The sequence below is a fragment of the Martes martes genome, assembly GCF_963455335.1.
Source record: "Martes martes genome assembly, chromosome: 15".
NCBI classification, from domain to species: Eukaryota; Metazoa; Chordata; class Mammalia; order Carnivora; family Mustelidae; genus Martes; species Martes martes.
Window position 1 is genome coordinate 32,498,386 of NC_137903.1, and position 17,472 is coordinate 32,515,857.

The 17,472-nt window shown below is 36.6% G+C and overlaps 1 protein-coding gene across 1 annotated transcript in view; it reads left to right on the top strand.

Moving 5' to 3' along the window:
• ASPM (assembly factor for spindle microtubules) overlaps window positions 1-17,472 on the top strand; it is a 67,171-nt gene that overhangs the window by 33,826 nt on the left and 15,873 nt on the right. The window contains exons 17-18 of the mRNA XM_080824033.1: window positions 830-1,024; window positions 11,156-15,907. Coding sequence (XP_080680159.1) covers window positions 830-1,024; window positions 11,156-15,907 — 4,947 coding nt within the window. The remainder of the gene's footprint in view (window positions 1-829; window positions 1,025-11,155; window positions 15,908-17,472) is intronic.

Genomic DNA, 17,472 nt, shown 5'->3' on the forward strand with positions numbered 1-17,472 from the left:
TATTTTAGGACCTCCTTTTTTCTTTTTTATTTCCTCCTATGGTCCACCGCTTTTTTTAAAATCAAGCATGAATTCTCTGGGCTGTAATCTGAGAAACATACTTCATTCGTTCATTCATTCATTTTTAAAGATTTTATTTCTTTATTTGACACAGAGAGACAGCAAGAGAGAGAACACAACCAGGAGGAGTAGGAGAGGGAAAAGCAAGCTTCCTATTGATCCCTGGACCCTGGGACCATGACTTGATCCCAAGGCAGGCGCTTAATGACTGAGCCACCCAGGCACCCTGAAATATACCACATTTAAATAGCCTTTGTATTGATTATTGAGATGATATATCAAACATGCCTGTGATCTTTATTTTAGGATTATAGTCTTGGGAATTTTTGTTCCATTATATAAATATATATATGCATTTCAACATATCAGACCTTTCAAAATTCCTGGAAGTATCTATATTCCAAAGATGAGCATATCTTAAGTCAGGGGGATGTTTTATGTTTAGGATCAATTTGATTAATATTTAATAGATGATTTTCTTACAAACTTAAGTAATTAAGCTTTTTTTTTTTAAAGATTTTTATTTATTTATTTGACAGACAGAGATCACAAGTAGGCAGAGAGGCAGGCAGAGAGAGAGAGGAGGAAGCAGCCTCTCCGCTTGAGCAGAGAGCCCGATGCGGGGCTCAATCCCAGGACCCTGAGATCATGACCTGAGCTGAAGGCAGAGGCTTTAACCCACTGAGCCACCCAGGCGCCCCAGTAATTAAGCTTTTGATTCATCTTTGCTTTTTTGATTCATCCTTGCCTTTTTTTTTTTTTTTTTTAGGAGCAAGACAAAGCTGCAAGAATTATTCAATCAGCTGTAATCAATTTCCTAAGTAAACAACGATTGAAGAAGGAGATTAATGCAGCAGTGACCATTCAGAAATATTGGCGAAGACTCTTAGCACAGAGAAAATTATTAATGTTAAAAAAGGAAAAACTAGAAAAAGTTCAAAATGAATCAGCATTAGTTATTCAGGTATAGTATCCTGGTTTTTGGAATTTAAAAAGTTTTAATGACTTTTTTTTAAGATTTCATTTATTTATTTGACAGAGAGAGAGAGCTCACAAGTAGGCAGAGAGACAGGCAGAGAGAGGGGGGAAGCAGGCTCCCCACTGAGCAGAGAGCCTGATGTGGGGCTCGATCCCAGGACCCTGAGACCATGATCTGAGCTGAAGGCAGAGGCTTAACCCATTGAGCCACTCAGGTGCCCCTTTTAATGACATTTTTAAGGAAGGAAGTAAAATATGATAAAGTTTTCAATTATATTTTAGGCTTTCAAATTTTTCTGGTACTTGAACAAATATTTAATATCTTCCTACTACCTCTAAAACTCTTTGCTATATTCAGCATAAGTCTCAAACAAATTGAAATACCTCCTTTTCTCTGAAGTCTAATTCTTTACCTCTTCTGTCTTCTTTGTTTTATAGTAGAGATTTACAGTCTTATGCTCCATGGGACATGCTGACATACTGCACCATTTTACTTTGTATATCCACACACTCAACCAAGCTCTTCATTTAATCTCCACTGTGGGTTCTGGAACTTATTTTGGGATAAATGTGTGCATGTTTTCCTCTGTAGCCCATATAGTTGGCATATAACAAAATATCACCTATAATCTATAGAATACCTATGTTAGTTTTCTACTTAGTAAAAAAAATTGAACATATCTACATAACAGACAAATTCTTTATATGTTTTTGATATTAGGTTCTGTTTTAATAACAGCAGAGGTGTGCTATTTAAATTTGCCTTATGTAAGTGTCATTGAAGCTTCACCCCATAATTTTATCTGTTTTATAAATTTAGAAATTTTTGTGTCTGGCTACTACTATTGATAAGTGAAAGATTCTGATTTAATAAATTCTTTTTTTAAAACTTTTTATTGTGAAATATTACACATAGAAAATGGCACAGAACACAAATGTAAAGCCTGATAGTTTTTCACAAAGTTAATACCCATTTAACCACTACTAGGTCAAGAAATAAAATATTGTCAGCTTCTCAGAAGCCATTTCACAATCCATTAAGTCCCTTACCCCTGCCCATAACCATTATTCTAATATATGCCATTTTTCTAGTCATCTTCTCTAAACACTATAATTTTGTCTTGCCTGTTATTTGAGTTTTATGTAGCTAGGTTCAAACCATGTAAATTCTTTTATTCTACATTATTAAATTTGTGAGATTTATCAGTGTTGAGTGTCACTGTGATTTAACTTTCAGTCTATAATATTCTGTAATTTACTTATCTTTTCTATTGTTGATGGACATTTGGCTTTCCAGTTGTGAGTCATTATGAGTAATGAATGCTTCCATGAATGTGCCTTCTGGTGTGAAATGTATTCACTCTGTTTGATATATACGTGAGTACAATTGTTTGGGTTTTGAGTGTATAGATTTCAGTTTTCGTAGATAGTGCCAAAAAGCTTGTAAAGCGACTGTAGCACACACCAGCTGTTTAAGAGCGATCATGTAACTCCATGTTCAGGTAAATAAATACTTGGAAATTGTCTTTTTAATTTTAGCCATTCTAGTGGTTGTGTAGTAGTATCCTGGAATAGTTGTAATTTGCATTTTCTTGATAATTAATGATATTGGACACCTTTTTAAACTGGAAATCTTCTCTTGTGAAGTGCTATTTCAAGTGTCTTTTCAGTTTTTCATTTTGATTGTTTGCCTTCTTATGGATTTGTAAAAGATGTTGAATATTCTGGTTATTCGAATTTTGTTGGATCCGGGTGTTAAAATACCTTCTCTTTGACTGTGATTTACTGTTTTATGAAATGAAAATTCTTAATTTTCTATGATGGTTAGTGTTTTTTTGTGTACCATAACCCAAGGCCTTTTGAAGATACTCTTCTACATTATATTCTAAAAGCTTTAGTGTATTATCTTTCACATTTAGATCTCTCCTGATTTGTGTTACAGAACTTTTTTTTTTTTTTAATGGATATCCAGTTGTTTCAGTCTCTTTACTGAAACAACCATCCTTGCCTTATTACTGTGCCACCTTTAGCATTTATCAAAAATTCTTATATCTGTGCTTCTGTTTCTAGATTTTTTTTCTGTTCTATTGTTCATTTTTGTCTTTCTTTGGGCCTTGTATTCTGACTTCATGTGAAATCTGGATATCTAGTAGATAAGTCCTCCTTCTTTGTTTTTTTTTTTAAAGAAGTTTTTGGTTTTTTTTTTTTAAGATTTTATTTATTTATTTATTTGACAGAGACAGACAGCAAGAGAGGGAATACAAGCAAGAGGAGTGGGAGAGGGAGAAGCAGGCTTCCCAGTGAGCAGGGAGGCAATGTAGGGCTCGATCCCAGAACCCTGAAATCATGACCTGAGCCGAAGGCAGATGCTTAATGACTGAGCCACCCGGATGCCCCAAGTTTTTAGTTATTTTAATTCTCTGCATTTTCATACATATTTAGAATCTGAAGTTGAGAAGTGTTGGAATTTGAGATTTAATAAATACTGAATATGGTATCTATTCCCTATTTATTTTGGTCTTGTTTAAATGTCTCCTAATTGGTTTTATGATTTGATGCAAGAGGTCTATCTGTATGATACATTTTTTAAAATTTAGTTTAAAAATATTAAAATTTTAATTTTTAACTTAGCACTCAGTAAAATAGGCCTTTTTTGATGTGCAGTTCCATAAAGTTAAACACATGTACATATTTGTGTAATCACTATCTCAGTCAGGTTACAGAACAGTTCCATCACCCAGAAAAACTTGTATGTTGTCATTCCTCCAGCTATACTCAGCTCCAGGTGACCATAACTCTGTTCTCTGTTACCATAGTTTGGCCTTTTTGAGAATGTCACCTAAATGGAGCCATATAGTATGTAACCTTTTGAGATTCACGTTTCTTCACTGAGCATAATGCCTTTGAGACTCCTTTAAGTTGTTGCATATATGAATAGTTTGTTTTCATTGCTGAGTAGTATTCTGTTGTATGGAGGTACCACAATTTGATTTTTTTTTTAAAAAGATTTTATTTATTTATTTGACAGAGAGAGAGAAAGAGATCACAAGTAGGCAAACAGGCAGGCAGAGAGAGAGGGGGAAGCAGGATTCCTGCCGAGCAGAGAGCCCGATGTGGAGCTTGATCCCAGGACCCTGAAATCATGACCTGAACTGAAGATAGAGGCTTAACCCACTGAGCCACCCAGGTGCCACCCACAATTTGATTTTACATTAACCTATTGAAGGATATTTGTATTATTCCCAGTTTTAGGTAATTTCGTTTCTTTCTTTTTTTTTTAAGGTTTTATTTACTTATTTGACACAGAAAGAGAGATCACAAGTAGGCAGAGAGGCAGGCAGAGGGTGGGGGGGAAGCAGGCTCCCCGCTGAGCAGAGAGCCCGATGCGGGGCTTGATCCCAGGACCCTGAGATCATGACCTGAGCCGAAGGCAGAGGCTTAACCCACTGAGCCACCCAGCGCCCGGTAATTTCATTTCTTTAAGGTAAATATTTATGAGTGGGATTGCTGGGCATTTGGTAAGTGTATGTTTAACTTTATAAGATACTGGCAAACTGGTTTCTAGAGTGGCTCTACCATTTTTCATTCCAACCCTAGTGCATACGAGTTCTCATTGTTCCATGTCTTCCAATACTATGATGTGAATGTTTTTTAGCCATTGTTTTAGATGTGTAGTGGTATCTAATCTTGGTTTTATTTTTCATTTCCCGAATCACAAATGATGTATATGTTTTCAAGTGCTTGATTGTCTTCAGGATATCTTACTTGTGAAGTGTCTGTTGAAATCTTTTGCTTGTTGTTGTAATTGAATTGTTTATCTTATTGTGGTTTGAGAGTTCTTTCCATATTCTGGAGACAAATTCTTTGTCAGTGTTTTGCAACTATTTTCTCCTAATCTATGGGTCTTTTACAGGAAGTTTGCTGATCCCTAGTCTTGGTGAATGTTCTGCATACTTAAAAAGAATGTGTATTCTGTTGTTGTTGGGTAAAGTGTTCTGTAAATGTTAAATCTATTTGGTTGGTGTTATTTAGTTCTTTTGTATCCTGACTGATTTTCTGTTTGCTCTCTCAGTAAAAGGAATAGTGTGTAAATCTCTCAACTCTAATGGGATATGTGTTTCTTCTTTCAGTTCTTTTCATTTTGTCATCATGTATATTGACGCTCTGTAGTTAGGCACGTGCACATTTGGGATGGTTCTGTTTTCTAAAATCTTTTTTTTTAATTTTTTTAAAGATTTTATTTTATTTATTTGACAGAGAGAGAGATAGAATCACAAGTAGGCAGAGCAGCAGGCAGAGAGAGAGGGAGAAGCAGGCTCCCCACTGAGCAGAGAGCCCGATGTGGGGCTTGATCCCAGGACCCTGAGATCATGACCTGAGCCGAAGGCAGAGGCTTAACCCACTGAGCCACCCAGGTGCCCCTGATGGTTCTGTTTTCTTGGTGAGGTGGGTCTTTTATCATTATGTGATGTTCTTTTTTTTACTTTTCATAGTTTTCTTTGCTGTGAAGTCTACCTTGCTGGCTGTAATTTAATTACTCCAGCTTGGTTGTGGACTTCACTACCATCTGCAGGATATTTTTTTTTCTTTCCTTTTACTTGTTAATTACTTACATGATTATGTATGACATGAAGTCTAGACAGCATTTCATTTTTTTTTCATGTATCTCTGTCTTTTGATTGCTGGTTTAGACTATATTTTAAGCATTTATTGATACTTGTGAATTTAGGTCTATCCTTTAATTGTTTCTGAATGTTTCCATTCTTTCATTCTTCCCTTTCCCCTTTCCTGGCTTTTCAATTCTTTGAATGCTTGATAGTGTTACATTTTAGTCTATTTTCTTTCTGACTGTTTCCCTTTGTACAGGTTTTTATTGTTTGTTTTGTCTTTTGGTGATTGCTGTAGGGGTTACAGTATATGTAACTTTTAATATACTTAGAATTAATATTTTATTACTTTAAGTTGAATATAGAAAGCCTACCACTATCTAAGTCCCTTTGTGCCCTGTCTCCCACTTTTACGTTTAGTTATCTTGCTTACTACATCTATATGCAATTAAAATCACATCAGGGAATGTTAATTTTTGCTTAATCATAATAAATATTTTAAAGAATACGTGAGAATAATATTCTATGCTGTTAATGCAGATGTTTATCACTTCTGTTGCTTTGCTTTATTTTTTTGTAGTACATTTTTTACAACTTATAAACCCACAGTAATACATTATTATTAACTAAAGTCCATAGTTCAATTAGGGTTCACTGTTTGTGTGGTGTCGTTATATGTGTTTGATCAAAATCCTGCCCTGAAAATTCTGTGTACTCCACCTAATCATCCCTTACCCCTCCTCACAATTCCTGGCAAACCCTGATTTTTTTTTGTCTCCGTAGTTGTTGTGTTGTTTTTTTTTTTTCCCCAGAATGTCCTGTAGTTTGAATCCATCAGTATGTAGCCTTTTCAGATTGGTTTCTCTACCTTAGCAATATACACTTAAGTTACTTTAATGTGTTTTTTTGGCTTGATAACTTACTTGTTTTTATCATTGAATAACATTCCATTGTAAGATTCACTTCAGGATTTTTTTTTTTAAATCCATTTACCTATTGAAGGGTATCTTGGTTGCTTCTGATTTTTGGCAGTTATGAATAAAGGTATTATAAACATCTTTGTACAGGTTTTTCTGTGGACCTGTTTTCAGCCTCTTTGGGTAGGTACCTTGGAGTGGAATTGCCTGATCATATGATAAAACTAGGTTTGTGAGAAACTGTCAAACTGTCTTTCACAGCAGCTATATCATTTTGCATTCCCACCAGCAATGAATGAGACTTCCTGTTGCTCTCCTTCCTGGCCAGCAGTTGGTGTGCAGTGTTTTAGATTTTATCCATTCTAATAGATGTATCATTGGCATCACGTTGTTCCAGTTTGCAATTCCCTAATGCTGTATGATGTTGAGCATCTTTTCATATGCTTATTTACCATCTGTATATCTTCTTTTATGATGTGTTCGGATCTTTTGCCAATTTTTAAATTCTTACTGTCCATTTTTTATTTTCTTGTGGAGTTTTAAATGTTCTTTGTTTAAAGGATTTGGATACAAATCCTTTATCAGATATGTATTTTGCAAATATTTTCTCCTAGTCTGTGGCTTATCTTTTTGTTCTGTTAACAGTTTTTCACAGAGCAGAATTTTTTAATTTTAATGAAACCGGAGATGAGTTTTTTTTCTTTCATGGATTATACTTTTGGCATTATATCTAAAAAGCCATTGCCAAACCCAAAGTCCCTCAGATATTCTGTTGTTATCTTCTACATGTTGTTCTATGATTTCACATTTTACATTTAGATCTATGATTTATTTCAGTTAATTTTTGTGAAAGGTAAAGAGTCAGTGTTGAGATTCATTTTTTTCTTATGTTTGTCTGATTATTCCAACGTCATTTTTTGAAACCAAACAAAATTATCCTTTGTGTACTCACTTGGGTTGTTCCTTTGCTAAAGATCAATTGACTGTGTTGCATGGGTATACTTCTGGACTCCCTATTCTGTTCTAGTGACCTATTTGTCTATTAATTTGCCAATACCACACTGTCTCAAATACTATAGTTTTTTTTTTAAGATTTTATTTATTTATTTGATAGAGAAAGAGATTACAAGTAGGTAGAGAGGCAGGCAGAGAGAGGGGGAAGCAGGCTCCCTGCTGAGCAGAGAGCCCAATGCGGGGCCTGACCCCGGGACCCTGAGACCATGACCTGAGCTAAAGGCAGAGACTTAATCCACTGAGCCACTCAGGCGCCCCTCAAATACTATAGTTTTATATTAAGTTTTGAAGTTGGATGATGTTGGTCCTCCAGCTTTCTTTCCCTTTAATATTATGTTTGCCAGTCTGGGTCTTTTGCCTCTCCATTTAACTTTAGAATCAGTTTGCTGGTATCCACAGAGTAACTAGGCAAGATTTTGATTAAGATTGCACTGAATTTATAGACTAAGTTGGGAATAACTGTCAGCATTGAGTCTTCTACCAATGAACGTGATCTCTCTCTCCATTTAATTAGATCTTCTTTGATTTCTTTCATTAGCTTTATAATTTCCTCAGACAAATTCTGTGTATATTTAGGTGCATTTTGAAGTGGGTTTTTTTGTTTGTTTTTTGTTTGTTTTTTTGTTGCTACTAATATGGTGCTATATCCTACAAATTTGCTCTGTTTGTTAGTTCCAGGAGTTTTTTTTGGTCATTTCTTTGGATCGTCTACATAGATGATCAGGTCACCTGTGGACAAAGAAAGATTTATTATTTTTGTCTTTTGTATACCTTTTATATCCTTTTCTTACTACATTAGCCAGGACTTTTAGTAGATGTTGAATAGGAGTGGTGAGGGTACCTCCTTTTGTTATTCCAGATCTTAAGGGAAAAGCATCTAGTTTCTCACCATTAAGTTTGATGTTAGCTGTAGGTTTGAATAGATGTTCTTTATCATATTGAAAAAGTTCCTCTCTATTTTTAGTTTGTTGAGATATTTCTTTCTTAAATTATTTTTCTTTTTCAACCTAGATTCTTTGTATTGATCTTAAAGTATGTTGATTGTTTTATCATCTTTTTTCTGTTATTGAGCCATTCCAATGAGGTTTTTTTATTTCGGTTATTGTGTTTTTCAGTTCTAATATTTTCATTTGGTTCTTATTTATATCTTTTATATTTTTACTAAGACTTTCTATTCTTCCATCAGTTTCAACTTTTGTAACATTTTTACATCTGCTGTTTTAAAGTCTTTGTCAGGTAATTCCAATGTCTAGGTCATCTCCATTAGCATCTGTTGATCATCTTTTCCTATGGAAGTTGACGTTTTCATTCTGTTTTTATGTCAAGTAATTTTTAATTACATCTTGAATATTTTGAATGTTATGTGAATGTTGATATTTTAGTTTTATGAGATGATCTGCCATGCTGGGTTCAGGCCACAACTTCTTATCAGCCTTCTATGGGTACGGCTTCAACATCAGTTCCTTTTTTAAAGCGTTTACAGTGATACTTGTATCCGCCCCATGTGTATGTCATCAAGTGGCCAGTTTGGGATCTAGATGGTGATGTGTTTCTTAATTCATTACTCAAAGGCTAGTCTGCTGTCAGACCCACGTGTACACAGCTTAATGGTGAACCCAGGAATTCTTAACATTAAGGGATTGCTTTTCTGAACTATCCCTTCTCTTCAGTCCCCCTGGGACTTTCCAGGTGTTTTTAGGGCTACCCTGTTTAGTTCTCTGGCCAGAAACCTCTGTAAATCTCTGGTTACACTGGTATGCTGTGTTCTTTCTATGACTACCCTAGCCAAGATCAAGCAGAGACTCTGTGTCTTTAATAAGAGGACAAAGGTTGTAGAGATAGGGAGAGATGAAGAATTGGAGCTATGAAAGCAATCTTCTACAGATATCTACGGTGGAGAAGAAAGAGCACCTTATTTTATATGAAAATCTAGGCCCTAATATCAACTGTTGGTACTTGCTATGTGACTTTGGGAAAAGTTTTGCATTGTAAGTTTTCTTTATTTTTGTGAGAATTAAATAAGTGAATTATACATAATGCTCTGTAGTTAAAGCTACTTAGTTGTTTTGTTTTTATTTTTTTATTTGACAGAGAGAGACACAGAGAGAGAGGGAACACAGGCAAGGAGAGTGGGAGAGGGAGAAGCAGGCTTCCCTCTGAGGAGGAAGCTCAACTCGGGGCTCAATCCCAGGACCCTGGGATCATGACCTGAGCCAAAGGCAGACACTTAATGACTGAACCACCCAGACACCCCAAAGCTACTTAGTATTTATAGACAGATGGCAGTGCTGCTCAATCTCTACTGTGATGAGAGGGGAAGAACTTACCTTCCATGAGCTATATCAACACTGATTACCATTTCAGTAACAGAGACTGGTAACAGTATTCAGAAGAAATGATTATCAAAGTATAATAAGCTATCCACATTCACTCTTTAATTTTTGAGTTTGAAGATTTCACAAATGAACATCTAGATGAAAGAAAAGAAAAAGAATGACAACTGCAACTCTGAATAATAACTGCTTTACTTTTCCCTACTTTTTTTGAGGTGGCTTAATAAAATACTTCACATTTGCATCAAACTTACAGTTTTCAATGCCATTTTGCATTAATATGCTTAAATATAGTTGGATAAGTGTTTTAATTACTTATGCATCTCTTCATAGTAATGTGACATTTCATTATTTCTTATCAGGCTCAAGAGTAGGAACAAAATCACAATTGACACATAGTACAGAATAAGGCAATATCTGTTGGGAAAACATAGAGTGGTCCTAACTCTCCTCTCCCATGGATAGGTGTGCTTGGAACAGGTACAGATGCATAACAATGTTAGTACTTCTAGGAGACAGAAGTACTTAGCCCCTATACTGTTTAGCTTATATGTAAGCTAAAGTAGGCTACGATAGGTAATTCTCCCCTCAGTGTTGCCCCAATGAAGGAATTAGGGAATGTGGGTGGTATGGGAAGAAAGCAACGTTGGCTATTCAAGAAACAAATGGTTTTCACTTCTTGTATCTTTTCAGAATTCTACTTTTTGACTGTCCATAATTCCTAAACTTATGAAGAAGTAGTAATTTAATTCTTAATGAAAAAAATGACTAAGAATGATCTAACTCACTTGTTTCTAAGTGTAGGATCCCTCACATAAACATTTTCCAATCATTACAAGATAGCTTAGCAGCCTTGAGATTAAAGGGAGAAAACAAAATCCAAAACTATATTCATAGGAAATTGCTTAGAATCGATAGATAGCAGAATATTACTATAGTTTATTTAGACTATTTTTTTGTATGTTATTCTTTTAGAATATGAATTTGCTTTATATTTCTTTTGTCTTTGGAATACAAATGCAATATAAATACCATTAGGATTGAGACAAGGGTTTCTGAATTGGCTACAGCTCTATCAATATAGAAATTAAACTACAAACAAAAGAAGAATTTTCCAAAAATAATATTGTTTTTTTAATTTAACATGTTTATTTTTAAGCCAAATGTTAGAAAAATTAATACTTGCAGAGGTTCTAAGTATAGAAAGTTATGTGTTTTACTTTGTTTCCCTTCTTACCTTTTTCAGAGATATTGGAGAAGATATTCCACTAGAAAACAATTTCTGAAATTGAAATATTATTCGGTCATCCTGCAATCTAGGATAAGAATGATAATCGCTGTTACCTCTTACAAACAATATCTTTGGGCTGCAGTTACAATTCAGAGACATTGGCGTGCTTATTTAAGAAGAAAACATGATCAACAGAGATATAAGATGCTAAAGTCATCGTGTCTCATAATCCAGTCTATGTTCAGAAGATGGAAGCAACGTAAAATGCAATTACAGATAAAAGCTGCAATAACACTGCAAAGAGCTTTTAGAGAGTGGCACATCAGGAAACGAGCTAAAGAAGAAAAATCTGCTGTTGTCATACAATCATGGTATAGAATGCACAAAGAATTACAGAAATACATTCACATTAGATCTTGTGTTGTTATCATTCAGACAAGATTCCGATGCCTTCAAGCCCAAAAGTTATATAAAAGAAAAAAAGAGGCTATACTAACCATTCAGAAGTACTACAAAGCGTATCTGAAAGCAAAGATTGAGCACACCAACTATTTGCAGAAACGGGCTGCGGCCATTCGACTGCAGGCTGCTTTTAGGAGGATGAGAGCTCGCAATCTACACAGACAAACCAGAGCTGCTTGTGTTTTTCAGTCCTACTGGAGGATGAGACAAGACAGATTTCGATTTCTAAACCTTAAGAAAATTACTACCAAGTTGCAGGCACATGTAAGAAAAAATCAACAATTACATAAATATAGGAAGATAAAGAAAGCTGCCATTGTAATTCAGACTCATTTTCGAGCTTATGTTTCAGCGAAGCAAGTTCGAGCATCTTACCAGAAAACACGTTTTGCTGTCATTGTTCTCCAGTCGGCATATAGAGGAATGCAAGCCAGGAAAAAGTTTATTCACATCCTCACAGCCATTATAAAAATTCAGTCATGTTACAGAGCTTATATTTCCAGAAAAAAGTTCCTGAGACTAAAAAGTGCTGCAGTAAAGTTACAGTCAATTGTCAAGATGAAGCAAAGCCATAAACAATATTTACGTTTGAGAGCAGCGACACTGTTTATCCAGCAGCGGTACCGCTCCACAAAAATGGCCGCACTACAGAGGCAAGAATACGTGCAGATGCGGGTGTCCTGTGTCAAACTGCAAGCTTCTGTTAGAGGTCACCTGGTTCGAAAGCAGATGCGGTTGCGAAGACAAGCTGCTATCTCACTACAGTCTTATTTCAGAATGAGAAAGATGCGACAGTACTACCTGGAAATTTATAAAGCAACTGTTGTCATTCAGAGTTACTATCGTGCATATAAAGCACAGGTCAATCAGAGGAAGAACTTCCTGCAAGTCAAGAGAGCAGTCACTTGTTTGCAGGCAGCTTACAAAGGTTATAAAGTACGCCAGCTAATCAAACAACAATCCATAGCTGCTCTTAAAATTCAGACTGCTTTTAGAGGCTATAGTAAAAGGAAGAAATATCAATATGTGCTTCAGTGTACTATCAGGATTCAGAGATGGTACAGAACATACAGGACTGCCTGTGGTGTTAGAATGCAATTTTTAAAGACCAAGGCAGCTGTGATTTCTCTCCAATCTGCTTATCATGGCTGGAAAGTGCGAAAGCAGATCAGAAGGGAACATCAAGCTGCAGTGCACATTCAGTCTGTTTTTAGAATGGCCAAAGCCCGGAAACAGTTTAGGTTGTTCAAAGCAGCAGCATTAGTCATCCAGCGACATTGGAGAGCATGGACTGCAGGAAAGAAGCAACGCATGGAGTACATTGAACTCCGTAAGGCAGCACTGATTCTTCAATCTACATGGAAGGGCAAAACAGTGAGAAGGCAGATTCAAAAGCAGCGCAAATGTGCGGTCATCATACAGTCATACTATAGAATGTATGTGCAACAAAAGAAGTGGGAAATCATGAAAAAGGCTGCTTGTCTGATTCAAATGTATTACAGGGCTTACAGTGTTGGAAGGAAACAGCGTCAGTTGTACTTGAAAACCAAAGCAGCTACAGTCATTTTACAGTCAGCTTACCGAAGTACGAGAGTAAGAAAAAAAATAAAGGAGTGCAACAAAGCAGCAGTCACTATACAGTCCACATACAGAGCTTACAAAACCAGAAAAAACTATGCAACCTGCAGAGCTTCGGCTGTTAAAATTCAGAGATGGTATCGAGATATTAAAATTGCAAGCCATCAACGTAAGGAATATCTTAATTTGAGGAAGACAGCAGTTAAAATTCAAGCAGTTTATAGAGGTATTCGAGCAAGAAGACAAATCCAACACATGCACATGGCAGCCACTATTATTCAAGCCATGTTTAAGATGCATCAGGCAACAGTGAGATACCATAAAATGAGAACAGCAGCTGTCATAATTCAGGTAAGATACAGAGCATATTGTCAAGGTAAAATTCAGCGTGCAAAGTACTTGACAATTCTGAAAGCTATTACTGTTCTTCAGGCAAGTTTTAGAGGAATGAGAGTTAGACAGACTCTCAGAAAGATGCAAAGTGCAGCCACACTCATTCAGTCGTATTATAGAAGACACAGAGAACAAACCTATTTTAGTAAGTTAAAGAAGGTAACAAAAACAGTACAGCAAAGGTACCGCGCAGTGAAGGAAAGAAACGTACAATTTCAAAGGTATAACAAATTAAGGCATTCTGTCATATGCATTCAGGCTGGTTTTAGGGGGATGAAAGCTAGACAACATTTAAAAATTATGCATTTAGCTGCAACTCTTATTCAGAGGAGATTTAGAACTCTCATGATGAGAAGAAGATTCCTGTCTCTCAGGAAAACTGTTCTTTGGGTTCAGAGAAAATACCGTGCAACTGTTTGTGCAAAGCATTGCTTCCAACAATTCCTGCAGTTACAAAAGGCAGTCATTAAAATCCAGTCATCATACAGAGGACAGGTGGTCAGGAAAAGGATGCAAGAGATGCACAGGGCTGCTACGGTCATCCAGGCAGCTTTCAGAATGCACAGAGCAAATGTGAGGTATCAGGCCTTGAAACATGCCTCAGGTGTAATCCAGCAGCAATACCGAGCAAACAGGGCTGCACAGCTACAGAGACAATGGTATCTCCAACAAAGACATTCTGCTCTGATCCTTCAGGCTGCGTTTAGGGGGATGAAAGCTAGAGGACGTTTGAAAAATATGCATTCCTCTGCAACCATTATTCAAAGCAGGTTTAGATCTTCAGTGATGAGGAAAAGATTCATTTCCCTCAAAAAAGCTGCTCTTTTTGTTCAGAGGAAATATCGGGCCACTGTTTGTGCCAAGCATCACTTGCACCAATTCTTGAAATTAAAAAAGGCAGTCGTTACAATCCAGTCCTCTTACCGAAGGCTGGTGGCAAAGAAGAAGTTACAGGAGATGCACCGGGCTGCAGTTCTCATCCAGGCCACTTACAGAATGCACAGAACTTACGTTGCATTTCAGACTTGGAAACATGCCACAATTCTAATTCAGCAACATTACCGAACATACAGGGTTGCAAAATTGCAAAGAGAAAATTATGTCCAACAAAGACATGCTGCTTTGGTCATTCAGGCCACATATAAAGGAATGAAAGCAAGACAGCTTTTAAGGGAAAAACACAGAGCTGCTATCATAATACAAAGCTCATATAGAATGTATAGGCAGTATCTTTTTTACCAAAAGATTCAGTGGGCTGCAAAAGTAATACAAGAAAGATATCGAGCAAATAAAAAGAAAGTTCTTCAACACGATGCCCTCAGGAAAGCAGCAACCTGTACTCAGGCAGATTTCCAGGACACGATCATAAAGAAAGAGATTCAGAAACAGCAGCAGGCTGCCACTATTATTCAGAAGCATTTTAAAGCTTCCAAAATAAGGAAGCATTTTCTCCACTTGAGAGCAAAAGTAGTTTTTGTTCAAAGAAGATACAGAGCACTAACCGGAGCGCGCACCCAAGCAGTCATTTGTCTCCAGTCTTCATACAGAGGTTTTAAAGTGCGAACGGATATCCAGCATATGCACCTGGCTGCCACACTAATACAGTCAGTCTACCGAATGCACAGGGCCAGACTTGATTATCAAGCAAAGAAAACTGCCGTTGTTGTTATACAGAATTACTATAGGTCATATGTCAGAGTAAAAATGGAAAGAAAACGATTTTTAGCAGTTCAGAAATCTGTACTAATTATCCTGGCTATTTTCAGAGGCGTAAAAGTTAGGCGGAAGCTGAGAAACCTGTCGGAGGCAAACACTGCGGCCGTGGCCCAGCAGTACGCATCCTGCCCGCACAGAACCGAAATGCAGTGTGGGGCTGGGAGCAGCTCGGCACGTGGGATTCAGAAGTGGCACAGAGCTTCCCTAGTGGCGTGTTCACAGGAGGCAGAGTACTCTCAAAGAGAGGCTGCAGGAACAACTCAAAAAGCTTTTTGTGAAATGGTCACAAGGAAATTGGAAACGCAGATGCGTGCTGCCCTCCGAATTCAGTCCTTCCTCCAGATGGCGGTGCAGCAGAGAAGATTTGTTCAGCAGAAAACAGCCGCTCTGACCCTCCAGCGGTATTTCAGGACGTGGCAAACAAGACGGCAGTTCTTATCTTATAGGAAGGCAGCGGTGGTTTTACAGAATCACTACAGAGCCCTTTTGTCTGCACAGCGTCAAAGACAAGTGTATTTACAAATTAGGAGCAGCGTTATCATTACTCAAGCTAGAACGAGAGGATTTATACAGAAACGGAAGTTTCAGAAAATTAAAGATAGCACCATAAAAATCCAGGTAGTTATATATTTAAATGTAAAGCTTGCATTCTTTCTTTAACCAATATTTGTTAGAATTTGTAAAATTAACTTGAGCAGGTCATAAAGAATAATACTTCATTTATGTGACCATTTCATTTATCTTCTAAAACGGGATATTTGAGAGCGGGTAAAGGGTGCTAATAATAATTCAGCTAATACAACACAGAACTGGGATTCTTCTGAGCATGATCACTCTACGCATGATGCATTTCAATAGGTGTTAATTTTGAGAATATAGTTTGATAAATGGGAGTTCTCTGCTGAATAAAAAAAAATTTAAGTGAGAAATTTAAGCTAAGGTAAAATGAGATTTGGCAAAATTTAGACCAAATTGTATAACTTTATTCCTCTACCAATCTGTTAATAAGACCACTTAAAGTAGATAGACATGTGCTTTATTCAGAGCATTTTGCACTTTTAGTTTCCAGATCAATTTTATATAATTTTTTCGTTATATTATTATTGTTACACATAAATGTGTATTCTATATAACACATAAAAATACATCTGCCCTTCTCACACACATACATATATCTGTGGGAGAGAAGTTAGAGTATTACTTTTCTTGAAATATGAAGGCACTGAGAAAGGTTAAATAACTTGCTAATATCACATAGGGAGAGGCAGATCCAGGAATTGAATCAGGTACTTCAGCAACTTATTTTCTACCTGTTCATACCCTGGGCTTTGCACCTTGGTGTGATATGTTGGTATCCTGTTGGTTTGCCATTAAACTTAGATACATTGTTTTCTTTCAGCAAATAGATGTCCAGTGGTGACAATGTGCTTAAAATGCTATTGTAGTTGATTGGCATAGACAGATATAATTAGTTGCTGTCCTTAAAGCACTTAATTGAGCAAGGAAGCTTAATTATAAAACAAAATGAAAAGTTTATGTTGCTGGGAACATAAAGAAGGGAAACCTAAATTAGTCCCACTGCTCAGAAAAAGCTTCCCAGAACAAGTGGCATTTAAGTTGAGATGTTAAGCCAAAGGATGAGTTAAAAATAGCCCAGTAAAATGTATCCAATGTATGCAGCTGTAGGAGATAACACAGAGTTCAAAAATGAGAAAGTGTGTGTGGTACAGTATAGAGAATGATAGGAGACCCTGGCAGTACAGGGAGTAAGGTTGTGCATAGCTTTGTAAGACACAGACACAAGTTTAGTCTTTTCTACTGGATTAAAAGAAGTTCTAGAAGAATTTAAAAAGTAGAAAAGCAGAATCTTTATTTTTAAAAAAATTTACTCTGGCAGGAATGTGGAAGAGGGATTGGAAGGGGAGGAGGAGGACCAGCCAAGAGGCTATTGGCATTAGGTCAGGTAAAAGGTAGTTTAGTAAGGTGTAGTGACGATGGGATTGTGAAGATTAGTTTGAGTGGAAGGGGTACTATTTGCGTTATATAGAGTGTAAACAAGCATCCAAGCCATGTGCATGACTTAAGTAACTCAGATGTTACCATTCACTGACACAGGGAGTGAGGAGAAGAGCGGATTGGAAGATTGGTGATGAGTTCAGTTTGGGGTACCTGATGAAGTTGAA